At 36.9% G+C, this 18,969-nt stretch overlaps 1 protein-coding gene across 3 annotated transcripts in view; it reads right to left on the bottom strand.

Moving 5' to 3' along the window:
• The window catches only part of FOXP3 (forkhead box P3), a 733,303-nt gene that overhangs the window by 329,806 nt on the left and 384,528 nt on the right, over positions 1–18,969 (bottom strand). For all 3 annotated transcript variants that reach the window (XM_044080123.1, XM_044080122.1, XM_044080124.1), the window contains one exon: positions 7,613–7,808. In XM_044080123.1, coding sequence (XP_043936058.1) covers positions 7,613–7,808 — 196 coding nt within the window. The remainder of the gene's footprint in view (positions 1–7,612; positions 7,809–18,969) is intronic.

Raw genomic sequence — 18,969 nt, 5'->3', positions numbered from 1 at the left:
GCTTGCCTTACAAACACAAGGTACAGGGTTTTAGTCTCACAAGAGATAATTGGCTAGGCTTAAAATGGCTCACAAGAGCAGTTTGCCTAGTACCAATCTATGAACCTATGAATCTAGGATGCCAAGAAATCTATCTAACAGGGAAACTTGAGAGGTGAGGCTCAGTACCATGTCGAGAACACATAAAAAAGGTTATCTGTGAGACCAAATCATAACTTCTAGTAATGCATGGAGTTTTGTCTGATCCTTATATAACTAGTTACAGAAAAGAAAAAAAAAAACGTAGCAATGCATTGTGTTTTATCATTTGCAAAACTGGTAAAACATTTTGTGTTGCCAAGTAGACAGAAATTAAGTACCTAAATAAAAAACACTAAAAAAACAAATACAACAAGAACCACAAGCCAGTGACCACCAAAAGTATAAAACACTTTATTCTCTCTGACATCTCAGCTGAAATGCCTTCAAGGAGAATCTGTCTGAAGAATGAAGGGCTTTACAAGCTGTTAGACACATTTTCTTTTTTTGTTTATAACTGTGGCAGAGGGAAGTATTTAACAGATTTTAAAACTCTTCTATCTTCTGCTACTATTCTTTGCTGTCTGTCATTGTCTGCTGTTAGTCCCTAGTACTAGACCTCATAACAGTGTTTAGGGGTAGTTAAAAAGTTTATTAATGTTTCCTGATTTCAGAGCACTATTGCGATGTTCCAGTTACAGTCATATATGAGGAGGCTTCATTGAGAGACTTGTAATGAATTAAAGTTTGAGAGACTTGTAATGACAAACTTTAAGATGCATTGTTAGTCTTGTTTATACTATGCCAAGTCATATTGAGTATTTTATAGTACTGTAGTATATAAAATTTATGGATATGCAATTTCCTACTATCTACAGTCAGTTTGGTGGATATGGTCTTCTTGAGGCAATGTAGCAATTGTCTCATGTTTAATGACAACTATTTAATTCTTAAACAAAATGATATGTATGTGGGAGATGTAGTTATGCAATCTAACTGGAAACAAGGCTCTTATAAAAGAGCACTTATAATGGGTCTATATTGAAAGAATGAAAGTTATAAAGTGCGAACGCTCAGATGAGCGAAAATGCCGCAACTCGAAAATGTTACTGTGGGGGGCTGTGCCCCCCACATCCCCTGCTAAATATATATTCCAACTCCGAGATCGCACTACAGTGAAGAAAGGGCAAATATTCCGATCTTCACTGTACTGCGATAAAAAAAAAAAAACTTTGAGTTGTGGCATTTTTGCTCATCTGAGTGTTCGCACTTTGTAACTTTCATTCTTTCAATATGTAACCACTTATAATACCAAACAGGTTGTCAGAAACACACACACTACACCCACCCCACACACTTTGTACCAGATACATAGATACAAAGATACTCATATGCTGAGGCACTTAAATGTAATTTTCCTAAACCCCAAAGGCCTCCCAGACATTGCAGCCACAATAAATATCTTCATTGACCTGAAAAGTACTCTACCAAAACAACACCCACCATGAAGCACACTACCAAATCTCACAGTATCTCAACCTCTATAACCATAAAGCAAACAACCACAAAACCCAATATTTTGGTCATAGTGGGCTCCATTATGATATACAAAGATGTCCCACTCACCAGGCTGAGTAAGGAGAGAATTACGGTCATTTGCCTTTTACAGACCATAATCCAACAGATCAAGCACACGCTCAGATTGTTGAACCATAAGTTACAGTATTACTCAGACGTAGTCCATATGAGTGCAAAATGCCTGAAGTGTACCTCTCTGGTCTATATGAAGGGACATGATGGAGCTCTTGGACTATGTGTCACAGGCCAGTATGAGCCTAGCATTGAGCAGTGTTCTTCCTTCTCCAATTATGATGCCACAATATTAAAAGTCAAAGTAAACTTTATTGTCATTCAGAAATCACACAAGTGCAAAAACTGAACGAAATTCCGTATCTCCAGACTCAATGTGCAGGCAACATACAGACTATTTTCACAGACATTTACACATGTAACTATTACATCATAGACATGCAGGTAGACAGACTAATAATATTGCACATAATTAGAAACACATTTTAACACATTTTGAACTGAACACTTACTTTCATGAGACTTTAGTATTGCACAGGTACTTGGTTAAGACATTGCATTGATACTTGCACAGAAAGGGACATTGAGTATTGCGCTGAATATGAACAATTGGTTTAGTTTTTGGTGCCATTTGAAGGAAGTACAATATTTGTCAGGCCAGGACGATATGGTAGACAGACCATGCTGCTTTGCCAGGGAAGGTCTGCACTTGGCACTTGTCCTCTTTAGGCTTTTGAATATTGCCTAAACTCTTTCCCTCCCCAATACTTCCCTTTTTAGACATTGCCAATCTGACATAGCAAAACAAAAACAAGAGCATCTAAAAGTGTTACTGCTCACTGCCTGAAAAAGAAACTCCACCAACTACAGGCTTTTCTCAGAATGCAGAATATAGACACTTGTGCAGTTACTAAAACTTGATTTTAAGCTGAAGAGAGCTCCCAGGTAGTGCAGGGCTACATGTAGACTAATTATTGTACAGGAAGGGACAAAAGGTACATCAACAACATACACACTTCAATGGTTGGTCAATCAGTATGATGCACTTGAGCTTTTCCATGTACAAATGACCACAGGCAAAGTCCCATATTATATCCTTGCAAGTTATAGGTGGGGGAATATACTTTCACCAAGAAGCCTATTACTAGTGGTGTCTCACAGAGTTTGGTAGTGGAACCTCTGCTGTTTTGAATGTATTTTTCCGAAATCAAGGCAAATGTAGAGGGCCATTGGCTGACCAAATTTGCTGATAACTGCAATATGCGTGCAATCACTGAATCTCTCAAAGATATTGATATCCTCCAGGAGGGTCTGCACACAGACAAATAACTGGTACCAGAGCACTGACCAAACACTCAGGGCAAAAAATGCATAATTATACCCTTTTGAAAGACAACCACCCTTGCAAATTACAACTTTGAAAACATTCTCCTGAGAGTAGATCTAGTGATAAGGGACTTGGGAACTCAAATAGACACTAACCTGACATTTGATCACCAAGTGTCCATGTTGGTGAGAAAATCCTTCTACATGGCACAACATATAAGTAAGGGTATGGCATCCAGATCTAAGGAGATCAGAGTCCCACTGTTCTCTATCCTTATTAAACTGGTAATCAAGTACAACACATCCTTCGTTGTGCATCTGATCTGACCAGGCATTTGCAAGAGTTGGAGCAGCCACAGAGGTTCCTTACTAAGACAATACAGGGTGTAAATAACATGTCCTATGTGGGCTGCTTCAAACCCCTGCCCCTGTACTCGGTCTCCTGCAGACTAGTGAGGGGACGATCTATGCCTTACCTATAAGGCATTCTCCAGTCCAGCCCTGATGGATCTGCTACACATTCACAAAACAAACAGCAGTAGTATTACCTGACATCAGGATCTAAACCTTGTCTGTGACACAAACAAAACATGTTGGAGGGACAGGTATGTGTCTCAGAGATTGCCCCTTCTCTGGAACAGATTCCTTATTCATGTGAAGCAGAGCTCTTCCCAAGCCTATTCAAATGCAATTTGTACCAATGGATGGGAAATCACAAATTCACATCTGCCTTGTCACCTGTGTCCCTTATGGACAGGAGCAGCCTGTAGATGCTTTAAGGCTCAGGCACATAGCAAACCCATTCTAGTCCTTGGGCTTTGATAATTGGGAAAATTGGGGCATTAATGGCTAGGCTTAAAAAGGCTTTAGGGCCATAGACTAGTAACCTCCTATAATCCTAGGACACAAGAAACCCATAACACATACTTACATGTACTGGAGACACTCCCCTTTCAACCCATCACTATATTCATGGGTGTCTTTAAGTACTCCACTATAGACTGAGAATCATAAATGACCCCTAATATGCATGCTTCTAGAGTCTTGGACTTTGTAAACACAAATAGCCTGGACTAGCTAGTCCTTACTGTTACTTAGGATGCAAGCATCATTGACCAAGTCTTCACAAATATGGGAGAAGAGAACATTGTACCATTCTTAATGTATTGTCCTTAATGGTCAGGTTGAACCATAAAGCTGTTTCCTTTGAAGTAAAAATAAAAAAATAAAACTTGATATCCCAGCTAATCCTAGAATTTTTAGGAATTATTCTAAGGCAAACTTCCTACGATTAAGTGACAACTTCACAAGATTCCAAGCCCTCCCAAACCCTAGAACACCACTGCCTAACTGGAGTTGTTCATAGAAAGCCGGTATATTAACAGCTGCATAGAGACAGCTGTACCCATCCATAACAAGTGCAGAACTAACTCAAAAAACAAGCCATCCTAGTTGAATTCAAACATTAATATGCTGTACAACAAAAGGAAGAAAACCCATGGTGAAAATTAGCAGGTGCAGAGCCCAGCAAGGTAAAAACTCCCTCATCAGTCTAAACTAACAACTTGGGGGAGGGTATCAAGTTACCAAAGCCAAATGTGAGGTAAAAATAGCCTCTCAGGCCAAAGACAGTCACATAACTTCCTTCCTCTGTGCTTGCAACTTCAAACCAATACATAACAATATACTGAATTAATTGCAAATGAAGTCAGCTGTACTGAGCTAGAAGATATAGCAAATCTACTGCTCAAGAAATTTAGCTCCAATTTTACCACCCCGACACAGAAATACCGACAACCATAACTGCCATTATCACTAGGGAACAGATCCTCAAGACACTCTCCAAGGCCAAGAAAGCTGCATTGATAGGCCCATACAATATCCTGGGAAGTCTCCCTATTAGCATGAAACATGAACTCATAGGCCCACTACAATCACTATTAACCACAGCCCCCAAACAAGCTTCATGCCAAATGAGTGGAGAATTGCATTGGTTATCCTTTGAGTTTCACTTCAGGTAGTTAAGGAGCTGATTCCTTTCATGCTTATGTAAAATAATCCTGTCTTCATATCTTTAAATATGTCACAAAGATACCAGTTCATTTTCTTCTCTTTCTTTGCACTTTGAAGTTTGCTGCTGCATGGATGCAGCCAAAGACAGAAAACACACAATGGAGCTAAAAAAGGATGGAAGTTTAAAGAATACCAAAAGAGATAGCTCTAGCAAATATATATTTTCATCTAGCAATACAACTGGCAAAGATCATGTAATTCTAGTTTGCATAAAATAAAACAGTGATACAGAGAACAAAAATAATTAGAATAATTTATACAGTAGTAAGTGCAACTGAAATGCTTGTCAATACCATGTCTGGAAATTCTAAACCATTTCAACTCTCGCCAAGTCCTTTGGCAGATGACAGCTCAAAAACAACATTTCATTAGCCAGTGATCTAAGGGTGGTCTACATTATTCATAGACATTCCAACAACCATTTGGCTGTGTACACACACCTGCAAAGGAATACTTCAGACCATCTTTGAACCAGAGACGTGCAAAGTTTTTAACTTACTCTAAAAGCTATTGAGTAAAACAAAAGTAGCAAAGTCTTGCATTCACCTAAACTAATAATCTTTGTATCTTCTGCTAGAGCAGATTAGAACTGAAACAGTGGGTAACTCCTTCTGATTACGTTTACCATACAGAGCTATTTATAAAGCCCAAAGCTTAAAGAAAACAAGCTAGTCAACTGTTCCCTTGGATCAAATGTTCTAGACATTGCTTTCTTTGTGTCCAATCAAGATGGAAACAAAGTAACCAGGAAGTGTTAAGACCACATCCCTCTGTATTGTCTACTGCAGATGGGACCCTTCTTTCCTTCAGACGTAAACAATTTCTTAATTTCAGGCTGAGGCTTGCAGCACAACAGATGCCACCATCTACTTCACCTATTTGTTCCTCTGTATAGTTGACAACAAAACTTATAGTATCATAACGTAAAAGAAAATAAGCTATTTATAAACCTTTCTGTAACTTAAATATAACTGTTATAGAAATATATATATTTCACTCTATTTATATAACTGCAAAATGTCGTACATTTTAGTTTGTGTACAATAAATTGCTTTAGAGGTTATAAACAAATCTCAACCTGTGGGTTGACATTCTTGGTCGGCAATAACTACTTCTGAGAAGGGGAGATTGGGTTAGTTTTCAACTGTCATCTAACCACTTAGCCTGCACCACTGTTAATTATAATGTCTGTCTGAGAAAAAGAACTGAGCTGTAATTTATCTCCAGCTAGTACAACCCTTCAATGTGACTTGTGCAATAGAACTGAGAGAAATCAACCTTAAGCTGTCCAGCCTAAAAAACAGATCTCTGGTAGCAGGCCTGCACTTTATTTGGTGAAACACAAGTGACCAAATCTTTTAGAATGAACAATGGCTCTCCAAAACCTTTCTGAAAAAGGCGAGGCCTCCCCCCAACATTCCCTGCTGAATTGTATCCTACCTGAACGTTGTAATACTTCAGGGTAAGCTTTATTTCTTTGGAGAGATTTGGTCTGTGAATAGCTGGTTTGATAAAACAGATCAGGAGAGCTGTATTTCTCCATTTCATCCGTCATCTTTCAACATGTTCTGTAACAGAACTCCTGTGAGCTGAGATTATAATTGACACAGTTAGCACTCCAAACCACACCTCCATAAATCCACCTATAGAATGTGCAAAGAGCAGAAGTACTTTTAATCAAACAAGTGGGAACTGCTAAGAGACAGTGACAGAGTATACAGCTGTGTTGTGCTGCTGGTGACCCAAGATTAAGCAGTGACAGTCACTGGAGGGCCGACCAAGGGAGGGTGGCTGAGTGGCCGATGCCAGCTTTCCTTGCTTGGGGGGGGGGGGGAGCAGTATGGCTCCTTTGAAAGCAGGTACAGTTTTTGACATAATCTGGATGACAGGGCTCCTGCAGTTGGATGTATATACTGCTAACTCTTAATCAGAGGGTAACTGTGAATGGAGCAGATACCTTGCAGTTACTTGCTCAACACAGTGGTTTTACATGCACAAGGTTCTACTGCACTCTGTTCCCTTGCCAGAACAGTTTTCTTTCCATTTTCAAGTTTCTTTTTTATCTGCATAAACTAAAAGCTACTCTAAAACTGTTTAATGAAGTCTTCTTTCACAACTAACAAAGGATCTGAAGGTTAGTTATCAAGGGAAAAAAATGACAACTAGAAACTATCTTACCAGAACAACACAGCTGTTATTGCAGTAGAAACGGCTACACTGGCTGCTACTGGAAGAGTATATTACTGTAGCACGCCCTCTCTCTGCAGTTCTTTTACCCCCAGAGTTGTATGCAATACAACAAAACCCAGTGCAAGAAGCCGCTGACCTGGAGGTCTCCTACATGATGAAAATGCATAGCTTCAAGTTCTTTGCAAAGACTAGAGCTCAGTTATTTCTAGATCAGTACTGTGAGACCTGAATATCAAAAGTGGTGATCTGGATGTTCTTGGCCTAAACATTTTAAATATTCAGAATAGCAGAGGGAATGTATTTCTCATGCAGTCTTCTAAAGCCTGTTGATTGCTCTTGTAACACATCCATGCATTGTGACAAGCTATAAGATGTAGCAGATAATTTACATTTATTAGTGAGAGCACTACATTACCTGCTGTTGCTGCAACTGTTGGGATGTGCCAGGAGCACAAGGTCTCCTTAGGCCACACGGACTGTTTGCTCGATCTTTTCCTTCTGCATGTTCTTTTCCCTTGCTTCCACCTTTGCTACGGCTACTGTTTCTTGCATTCTCTGCATGTGTAGAAGGGGGTGAGAGTTCGGTTCCTGGCATTGACTCTTTGAAATCTCTGTAAACCAAACAGTTTCAGTTCATAGTATGTAAAAGTGATCCAGAAAACATATACTTATTTATTGATATTTTGTCTCCTAGATGATTGACGTATGACATTGAAGTAGTCAAAGTCAGTTTCTTGCCAAGCCACCCTCAGACATTTCACAGCTTATTATCTTGTGTATGCTGGCAAAATATTTTGTCTGTTTTTCTTGGTCATTGTACATGGTGACATATTCAACTAATGACCAAGAATGCTTAAAACCAGACTAAATTCTGCATTTTAATGTATACATTTCATCTTCATTAATTATTAACAGGAGACTAAGTAATTCTACTTATTTTTCAGTCAAATTAGAAATTGAGAAACCAGTGGCACTGCTAGAAACTAAGCTGATGGATGCAGCTTTACGGAATGAGATAATTTAGGTAAGACACTAGAATTTTTTTTTTACCATCTCTGTGAAATGCTTTAGAGTCCCTGCCATCTTCAACACTATTTATCAACACAGACAGTCAGACAGACAGACAAACATTAGATTGATATAACATACTGTTGAAACCACAGACTAACAACCTCTTCATATTGCATTCTTATCCTACTAAGATTTAAATAAGGTTTTAAGACTGGAAATGGAGCTTCATATGGTTATCCTTCTGACCAATGAGGCGATGTGTACTTGGCTAATCCAATAACTTGTGCAGAGCATGCTCCTGTGTTCATGCCCACAACGATACTTGCACTTGCAGACTCTGAACCTTCTGTGCCCTCATTGCTCCAGGCATAGTTTAAAGAACATCCTCTGATAGATGCAGGAACAAACAGACTAGTATATTAGCCAGATTATACAACATTCTAGGAAATGGATATTCAGCCTCCCTGGCCAGTTAGTGCTATGTTCTGCTAAACATATCTCTAACCCAGGATGCTCACATTGTCACTCCCATATTGTGTTGTTACAGACTTACCAAATGATTTAGACTTGTATGACTTAACCCAGCATTTGCTATACAGAGTATGTAAGTATTTTTTATTCACACTTTGTGTGTTTCAGAAAAAAGTCTTGCAAGAATGTTGTTTTATAGAATAATTTATATTAGAGAACATGAATCTATAACCATAAATCAATCCCTGGAATCCTGATACCATCATCTTTGTCCAAAAAGTAAAATCAAAGTCACTTATTATGTATTTGTTAATTGGGGTAGACCATTGATCCACACAGATCTTCTCCAGACTCCATATGAAATCGTGATCTATTTAATTGACTTGCTCAGAGTCACACAGTAGGCAAATGGCAGAAGAAAGAATTAAACCCTGGATTGCAGGATGGTACTCATTAACAGCACATAGCATTAATCCTCTGCACCAACTCCAAGATGCTAGTTTATTATAAATAAATCTTTCTTCCTAGATCTAATCAGTCTAAACTATGATGCGGTAAACAATATACTTGATAGAACAGATTGGAATACTGTCATCAATGAGCTAAATAAATCTGCTCAGGATAATCTACAAAAGTTCTGTAAAATTATTAACCTGTGCAATCATTCAGATAAGGTATAAACAGACAGGTAAAATCCAATAAACATCTCTTTCATGCAACAACAAAATTATTAAGAAAGGCAAATGAAAGAAGGGGTACTATTTAGTTTTCAAAAATTACCCTAGTCAGAAAAGCAAGTCTACTTTAAAGTACAAAAACTACTTACCTATTAAATCAAATACAGAGACTACTTACTTTTTAAATCTTTCAAACCTAACTGCAAACTTAGCTTGATCTCAAAGGCGGAAAACATTTAGAATGTATTCTTTAATTACCCTAGAAAACCGAAAGTGAATTGTGAATGTATAGCATGATAAACAATGAAGTGATCATCTATTTACAGGGCAAGCAAAATGTCCTTACTTGTTTATATACCAATGACTGAAGAACTAGTAGTCTTAATCAGTAGATCTCCTGACTGAAAATTGACTAAATGTATTAATAGAATTCTGCAGACTGCTTTTAACTGTTTTACACTGGTCTGAAGAGAACTTGCTCATTGAGTAAAGTTGTATTGACATGTTTTTGACTTTGGCTGTCCTGGTATAATATGTCCCACCATAATATGAATTCCTTAAGGGTCATTTGAAAAAAAACACTCATATAATTCAGGGTATTCATAAAAGCAACGTCTTCTGATGTACAAAATGAGGCTTGGAAGAAAACGTTCTTCCTTTCAGAATTCTGAGAGCAATGATTAAGAATATCCCTCAGCCTGTGGAATTGTATCTAATATTGTCTAACAGTTGGACTATGAATGATATTGATTCAAACCAAAACACTGTTAAGTTGATTGTTATATTTGCAAAATTATATTCATATGGGCTGTTTTTGTATTAGGTGGAAGATAATGTGTAGATCACCATAGTTTGTGTTTCTCAAGTGGGTTCTGATATAGTAGGGAAGGTGGAATAACTGAAACACAAACTTAAATAAGTTGGGTACAAACACTTAGATTATTCTGAAAGATACAGCAGATTAATTTTTTGGATGTGATGGTCACAAGAAATAATGATAATACGTTGGCATCCAAGATATATCGCAAATATCCATAGTATAATAATTTGCTATTTGCTGCTAGTTTACATCCCCACCACATTATAGAAAATATACCTAAGTCTCAATTTCTAAGAGTGAAAAGAATTTGTTCCTCTCCAGATACCTATCAATATTTTGAGGATGACCTTACAGAAAGGTTTTTGGTTGGGGGTAGCAACCTCATAACATCAGGTCAGCCAAAAAATGGGTAGCAGGTCAAAGTAGGTCTGAAACGCTGAAATATCATGGTAGAAAACATGAGGATGAGAATGCTATTAGGTTTTTTACTACATATGGTAGGAATAGCAATATTATTAGGGAAGTTATGAATAAAAATTGGAATATTTTGTTAGCTAATGAACTGTCTAGTCTACTTTTGTCAAAATGCCAATTTTCATATAGAAGAGGGTGAACGTTAGGCTCTCATTTCAATCACTACAAATGGAGCAATAAGAATCAAAACATAGAACAACAAGGTACCTTAACTGGTGATAAAGTCTGTGGGTCTTTTCCATGTGGGCATTGCTCACTTTGCAAAACATATGTTAAAAACAAAACAGTTTTCTAGTAGGAACACTAGTAAGGTTTACGATATTAGATTTTTTGCAAACTGCGGGTCAGATTGGTTGGTATATTTAGTGACATGTTCATGTGCTGCCTTTTATGTTGAGCAGACCTCGAGATCTATGGATGTTTGTATATCAGAACACCTTAGTGATATTCGTAGCAAACGTATTTCAAATGCCTTGTATAAACATGCACTTAAACATAATAATGCCAAGTTTCATTTTATGGTCATTGATAAAGTTTTGGGGGACAGGAAAAACAAATTGGGATGGCATGCAATACTAAATAAGAAGGAGAGGGGTTGCATCATTAAACTTGGGGGTTTGTTTTCTCCAGGGCTTAATGACCATATGTAATATATGTGTATGATCACAGTTCTGACAAATGAGGTTGCTGTTGCTTTAAATGTTGATGCTTGATGATGTAATGATGATTAATTATGGGATAAGTATTGGTGACTTGTGCCTTTGTATTTATCACTGAAGAAGGTAAGGGTGCCGAAACCGGTTTGATTTTTATGGTGTTGCCACATTAAAAGAAGTTTTGATACGCTTACATGGTGCTGGCTTTGCTTTTTTGAAGTAAACAACCTAACCATTAAGTCAACCCCCCACAAACTACTAAATAGTGAATCATTAAGCTCTATACTCAGCGTCAAAGCCAGCCTAAGACAAGATGGCCTCCTAGGTGAAAGGGCTCCATGTTGCCCCCACTTCTCCTCCATACACATATCCCCTAATTCCCCCTCCACCATACCCTGCTTATATTATCCAGATTATGTTTTTTCTGCCTTTTTGCACATCTGTATCTTATTCTTCAGCTTTATCCTGCATCCTTTCAGACTGGGGCAGACATTACTTTAATAACTACGAAGGAACAATCTAAATTAAGCCAGAGTCTGGGGGATGCTATGCCCTCATAAACAAGGGAGTTTTGAGGTGTTCTGAGATTCAGTTTAAAGTTTGTCCCATATCCTTTTTGATTTAATGATGGCCTGAACAAAAATCATGATCAACTTTGCTTTTTCGTGCATTCTGTCAACACACCCCAATTGGCCAGAAAAAATTGAAGGGGGTGAAATATTAAATGGACAGAATGTGCAAAGTAAAGCTAGTGATACTTCAAGGAATAGTCAGTTAATACATGCTGACAGGAATAAGTATTACACCAATAATGACACAGGCTTTACACCAAACAAAAGAAGTAAGACAAGCACTCAAGATGTGATACATGAGGCATATCATGAAGTGGAACCAAGACATAATGACGGCCCGAGGAGGGTATCTGGTATAGATACTGACACTGAGGATGTGATCAGTATTATACACACTGGAGATGACATATGCATTGAGAATGATAGTTTAGGATCTAATAAAAAACCCATTGAACCCATAGCAACGAATTTGTATCCTGATGTAAGGGTTGTGAATAGGGTAATGAATCAAGATAGAATAGATAACATAGATGTGGTTAGACCTAAGGTCACTAACAAGAACATGAGTGTGATTAATACAATAAGTGGAGAGGTCCCTTTTCCCTTACCAGTGAGGAAGGACAGAGGTATGAAAAGAGGGCGCTCTACAAGCAGAGGACGACAGAAAAGGAAGGGTTCAGGGGATTATCAACCCCAACCGCAACATACCATAAAGAAAATGTGGAAAAACAAGATAGGACAGCAATATTGACAGAGATAGAGTTAAATAATAATATGAAGAGTGACAATTCACTAGTACTGAACATATCTAGTTATGAATTGACATACCATGAGATGAAATTATTGAACAAAGGACTTAATTTCATCCCCAGTGGTAATAGCAATTTGGCAGATACTATCTTAGACACCAGAATGTTTTGCAGGAATTTGATGTTAAAGATACTTTTCAGTGATGCTGGAACAGTTGAGGATGGAAGAGGAACAATACCAACATTTAGAAATTTAAGTAGTTTTACACCTATACATCATCCGTTAGTAGAAGCTTATTTGCAGCTAACAGAAGAGGAGTTACACAAATATTTTACCAACAACACATATAGTAAAAGAAGGGACAATCTTAGTAGAAAGGAAAGGGAGAGCTTAAGAAACCTACGAATGAACAGCAATATAGTCATTAGACCTGCTGATAAAGGAGGACGGGTTGTCATCATGGATACTATATACTATCATAAAGCTATGTTGAACTTGTTAAATGATAAGTTCTATTTGAGAATTGATAGAGAGATAGTGACGATGATTATATCACATGTGGGGAATATATTACTGGATATGTTTAATGGTGGTATTATTGAGAAGGAGCTTTTTGAGTATTTTAAGATCGTTAGTCCTTTGGTTCCTGCAATACAAGGTTTTCCCAAGATACACAAGAGTGTCAGTGAACCACCCATGAGACCAGTGGTATCCGGACAAGGTTGGATAACCGAACACATTTCAGTATATATTGAAAAACATTTACGTCCTGTTTTAAACAACAATCACATTATATTAAGAGATTCGAAGCAATTTCTAATTGAATTATACGAATGTATAAGTGAATTGGCGGATGTTGATGATTTGGTGTTGGTCACACTTGATATTCAGTCTTTATTTACAGTGCTACCTAATGACTTAGGTCATATATACATCAATGAATATCTATTGAAGCATAGTACATATACACCAATACTAATTGATCTATTAGTACATTTCATGGATATAGTATTGGGTAATAATGTGTTCATTTTTGATGACATAATATATCAACAGCAAGCTGGAGTTGCCATGGAGTGCGCCATGTGCAAACAGCTATCTAACATGTTTTAGCCCATTGGGAGAACGAAATATTGTTTGAAACCATCGAATACAAGGAATCTGTAGTATTCTACAGACGCTTTGTAGATGACGTCTTCCTGTTATGGAGAGGAGACATACAGTTGTTGAAGGGATTTCTTAAGATGATTAACAATCTAACTAGTTACCTGGTTTTCACAATGAACTATTCCACTGACAAGATAGATTTTTTGGATTTATTTGTTGAGAAATTAGGCAATGGTTTGATAAACACAGGTGTGTATCGCAAACCCTGTCATCATAACACTATATTATACAGAGGTAGCATGCACCCACACTATATATTCAAGAACATCATAAGAGGTCAAGGCATGCGTATTTCTAGATTAAATGCCACAGACATAGGTTTCAGTTCAGGAATTGGTGATCTAAGAGATAGGCTGATAGAACGTGGATACAATCACAGAGAGATAGATAACCAACTATCTGATATACATGAACTGAGACAGGATAGAGCAGCACCATATTATGGACCTGAACGAGAGAAAGTTAATAGTTCGTCAACCATTAGGAAAGAATTAAAGATATCTATGCCATACACCAATGATCACATGGCCCTTAAAGAGATATTCAGTAAACATTGGTCAATCTTGTGCACAGATGATAGAATTAAACAAACAGTAGGAGAGGAACCATGATTTTTATTCAGAAACAAGTTGAATCTTAGAAGAATGTTATGCTATCCTAATAAAGACAAACAAATAACAGTAACAAGCCACACGAAGGCATGTGGGCATTGTAATCAATGCATATATATTGACCGAGAAACTACATTCACCCATCCTGACTCACATGTGCAATTTAGAACCGAGGTAGAGGCCACGTGCATGAGTATGAACATCGTATATCTGGCAGTCTGCCAGATATGTAAGGCGTTCTATGTTGGCAAAACTAACCGCCAATTTAAGGACAGAATACGTGAGCATATATACCATATGAGGAAAGGTAACACACATAATGCCCTTGCTAAACATGTGGTAGAGGCAGGTAGAATACATTGTTTCTTATTTAGAGCATTAGAAGTAATTATACCTAACAGCAGAGGTGGGGACGTTAGAAACCACACTGAGGACAGAGAAAGCAAGTGGATTGTGAGGTTAAGAGCTGATAGGGGCTCGGGGTTGAATGAGAGAGCCTCTATAAAACCAGCTCTGAAGAAGAGAAGGAACATTAATGTTAAACTCAGGTAGCAAAGTTTTTTCAATAGTGTGTTAGGCACATATGATTTTATACATAATTAAGTTTTTTACGTATAGTCCTATACGATATATGATTCATAAGCAATGAGTTGTTCATTGGAGATACATGTAAATGTATACATACATTTTTTATGTGTTATTTTAGATTAATTTTGCTATATAATGACATATGAGTTTTGAGCTGTTACATTTATTTTTGATCTATTCACACATACATATATAAATAAACATACATAAAATATAACATAAAAAAAATTTTTTCACACATTTAATAATACATAATATATATATATATTTTTTTTATTTTTTATTTAACAGATAGTATTCATATATTTACTTATATATATAGATGTCTTTTACATTTTTCATATACCTTGTTTATATTATAACAAGTTTTTTATATTCATAGGAGTATAAGTTTTGATTGAGAATCTTACATAGCATTTATTATGCATCTCAGTGACAGTATATACATTTATGTGTGTATATTTTTAAGGAATCATGATTGTTTTATTGAATTATTGAATAATTGAATTGTGTTGTGTTGCTTGAATTACTATATATAAAGAATTGATGGGTAGCAGTAGTACGATCTGATGAAGCTCACTTTGAGTGAAAGCGCTTATCGACTGCATCTTTATCTGTATTGTGTTTGCTACAATACTGTGGATTAAAACTTTTTATACATCAAGAGTGTTTTCGTATATCTGGTCAGCTGTACTTCACCACGGATTGCTGTTTTGGTTTATATTATACACTTCTACCGTGTATTGTGAGGTATTTATCCGTATAGGGCAACCTTTGGCATTTTTACATATCTAGAATAGTACAATGTTATATATCTTAGGAAGTGTCTGTCGCCAGAGGCTGCAATATATTATCTAACAGCTTTCCTTTAATGAGCATCATTCTCCCTTACATGGGTGTTTATGCCTAATCCTGTCTACCCTTCTTCCATTACACAACAATAATACCCACAGAAATGCTGTGTATGCCATACCAAGTCATTCAGTCTGTGAACTGAATGTTATTCTGTTGACTGTGATTAAATGTTTCAGACTCATCTGTTTAGATATGTAATGGCTAGTAGCTTGCACTGCAAATACTGGCTTGAACGAATAAAAAACTCATAAACTTGAAGCATTCTAAGTCTGATGTAATTTTACTGTACTCACAATTCCTAGGGAGTCTGAAGAAAATGGTATGTAAACCATCACCTCCAAAGTAAAGATTGTAATTGTCTTCCAGAAAAGAGCAGGTTGATGTCTGTCTGTGGGGGGGGAGTTGTTACCTCAGGTGGTAGAGTTTAAGTATCTTGGTGTCTTCATCATCACTGATATATATGGGATCAGGAGAGTGACCAACAATTTCTTCCTCTTCTCACCTCTCTTTTTATGTATGATTTATTTCACTGCCCCCCCCACCTTAAACTGATTTGCCCACATTTAAAAACTTAGCTGAGCACCACAACATGCAGTGCATAAAGTGAAGAACAGTACTGTCCCCCATCTTGGACCATTTCTGCCATCTCTTTTATATATATATATATATATATATATATATATATATATATATATATATATGTATATATATATATAATTTCAAAATATGCAGTTTCTTTGCAATGATGTCACCAAGGAAAAATTGGGGAAGTTAAACCTCAGTGACATTAGCAAGAGTTAACGTCTGTTGCATCCATAGACTTTAATGGGCGCGCCGCTATGCATGCATGAAGGTGCCCCATTCAAGTCTATGGATGTACCAGACATTAACCTATAGTAACATCACAACTGGAGAAACTAAATTGTTTTGGGCCATTGTTTAATAAGATATTTACAAAACACTTTATTAAAAAATGGACCAAAATATAAACAAAAGCATCATCTTTTGGGTAGTAACCTAAAGGATAATATCTGGTTTACAGGTAAATAATGGGGCCCCTTAGCTAGGGCTGTCTATGATAATGTTCATCATGAAAGATGTTGGAGTATAACCACTGCTCCTTTATGTTGACAGGAAGATTCAGTTTAGGTGGTATGGGAACATTGAACGAATGTGTCTCTTTGGCACGACCCAAGGGAGGTGTACATAGCAAAAATAACTGAAATAAGACCTCAGACATGCTGGAGAGATTATGGGGTAAAGAAGACTGTTCTACCTTGTCCAAACAGTTTAAAAAATGATCATAATTATGATAGATCTCAAAGTATGCTGCAAGCAGGAACTTGGTGCATGCAAGAAATATTATTAGTCATAAATTGATGGTAGTCTTTATATTTTGAATTTATTATTTAATTCTACTTGTGCATGTTTTACGTTGAGTATCTTAAGCCTAAGTGGCACTTGTTAGTTTCATTATTTTTTTTTGTTTTATTTTTGTTTTATTCATTTGTAGTGCATGGAGCGCAGTGATTATGTTCCAATATTCAGAAAAAGACAAATCAGTTAAGCACTAGTATAGCGTGAAACCCAATCTTAACAAATGTTACACACCCCCTGCAATACTTGTTAAGGCTGGGTCTCATGCTATGTAGTCAAATTTGCCAGTACTGACCAGCAAAGGCAGAGGCAGAATAAAAAACAGATTTGTTTCTGCCTGCTGTACATACTGGTAATGTTTCCCTGACTGCCTGACTTCCTCTTATAAACTTAGAAAGTAGCTAGAATAACAGGATATGTATTCACCTGCATTTTCTGAAGGAAACTCAAATGTGTGTTATTAGTTAGTGACTTTAATCCTCAGCGATTTGTCCAAAAACAAGATTTTTTGAGGAGCACAACAAACATATGAGACAAATATCTGGACAGTTGAGAGGCATTGCAAGGTGAACATAAATCAAAACCAAGAAAACTGGTAAAATACGATCAAACTAAAAACAAAAGAGGCAAGATATCCAACACAGCAAAATTTAATGTTAGCGCTTTTTTTCCGTTCACCAGTAGCAATGAACTTCATCAGACAAATTAATATCAACTATTAACACACTTAAATTCCTCATTTGACAATGACATCACAAACCTATCCATCAAGTTAAAGGCATAATACTATGAAATTACATCAATATCTCACACTAAATCTTACCAGCAATACATATAAAAATACCCATTTTTAAAAAAACTAACATTATCTATCTAATTATTTCAGTTTCAAAAGACATTTAACAGAACAACAGTCATTTAAACCAGGGTGGGCATGTGCATTGTCTTAGCTGCCAAAGCACCTCCCTTTCCTCTAGTTTCAATGACCACGATTCACCCCTAACATCTTCACAGATATGTTCTAAAACCAGAAATAAAAAGGAATAATGAAAGCGGTAACATTAAATTTTGGTGTGTTGGGTACCTATCTTACCTCTTTTGTTTTAAGGTGAGTTTAAATGTAAGAGACTGTGTTATATTGTCTTTTTGCCAGCGCTCGCTAAGTGCTTTATGGCTTTAAAAGCCAGCAAAACACCTAGTGTGTTTTTTCCCCTGTAACTAGCAGTACATGGAGAAGATAAAACTCCAAACATTAGAAAGTATTATGATCGGATCTCTGATAATAACCTTTAGTTATGCATTCTCTTCATGGATGGCAAGATTCACCTTTACTCTCAAGGTGTATTTCTTGGCATTCATGTCTCAAACATGTCTCAAACACGTAATAAGCAGGTTATGAGTGGCCATCTGATCATAATCCTCTATGCTTAGTGAGTAAACCCACTGGACTCAAGTGTCCCTCTTCAGCCACGACCCAAGATCCCTGTCTAGGTTAGTGACACAGTCAGTCACACAGCAGGTCTATGGAAGTAGAAAAGATCAAACCCTATAACCTGTCAGTTTAAATTATTGGCAAATGCTCCTGACAAAATGATTTGAAGCATCTTAACAGTCTTTTTCATTTTAGATATAGCACAGAAATGGAAATATTGCATTAAACGTTGCAGTCCACTGTACTATATCAGGATTGTAAAGAAGCAGAACAAAACTGGTGTGATCCCTTAACATAAGGCAAATGCAAAT

This window comes from Protopterus annectens, chromosome 8.part0 (genome assembly GCF_019279795.1).
Source record: "Protopterus annectens isolate FY-2018-M chromosome 8.part0, PAN1.0, whole genome shotgun sequence".
Classification (NCBI taxonomy): domain Eukaryota; kingdom Metazoa; phylum Chordata; order Ceratodontiformes; family Protopteridae; genus Protopterus; species Protopterus annectens.
The sequence above is the reverse complement of the archived record's forward strand: the minus strand, read 5'-3'. Positions and strand labels throughout refer to the sequence as shown.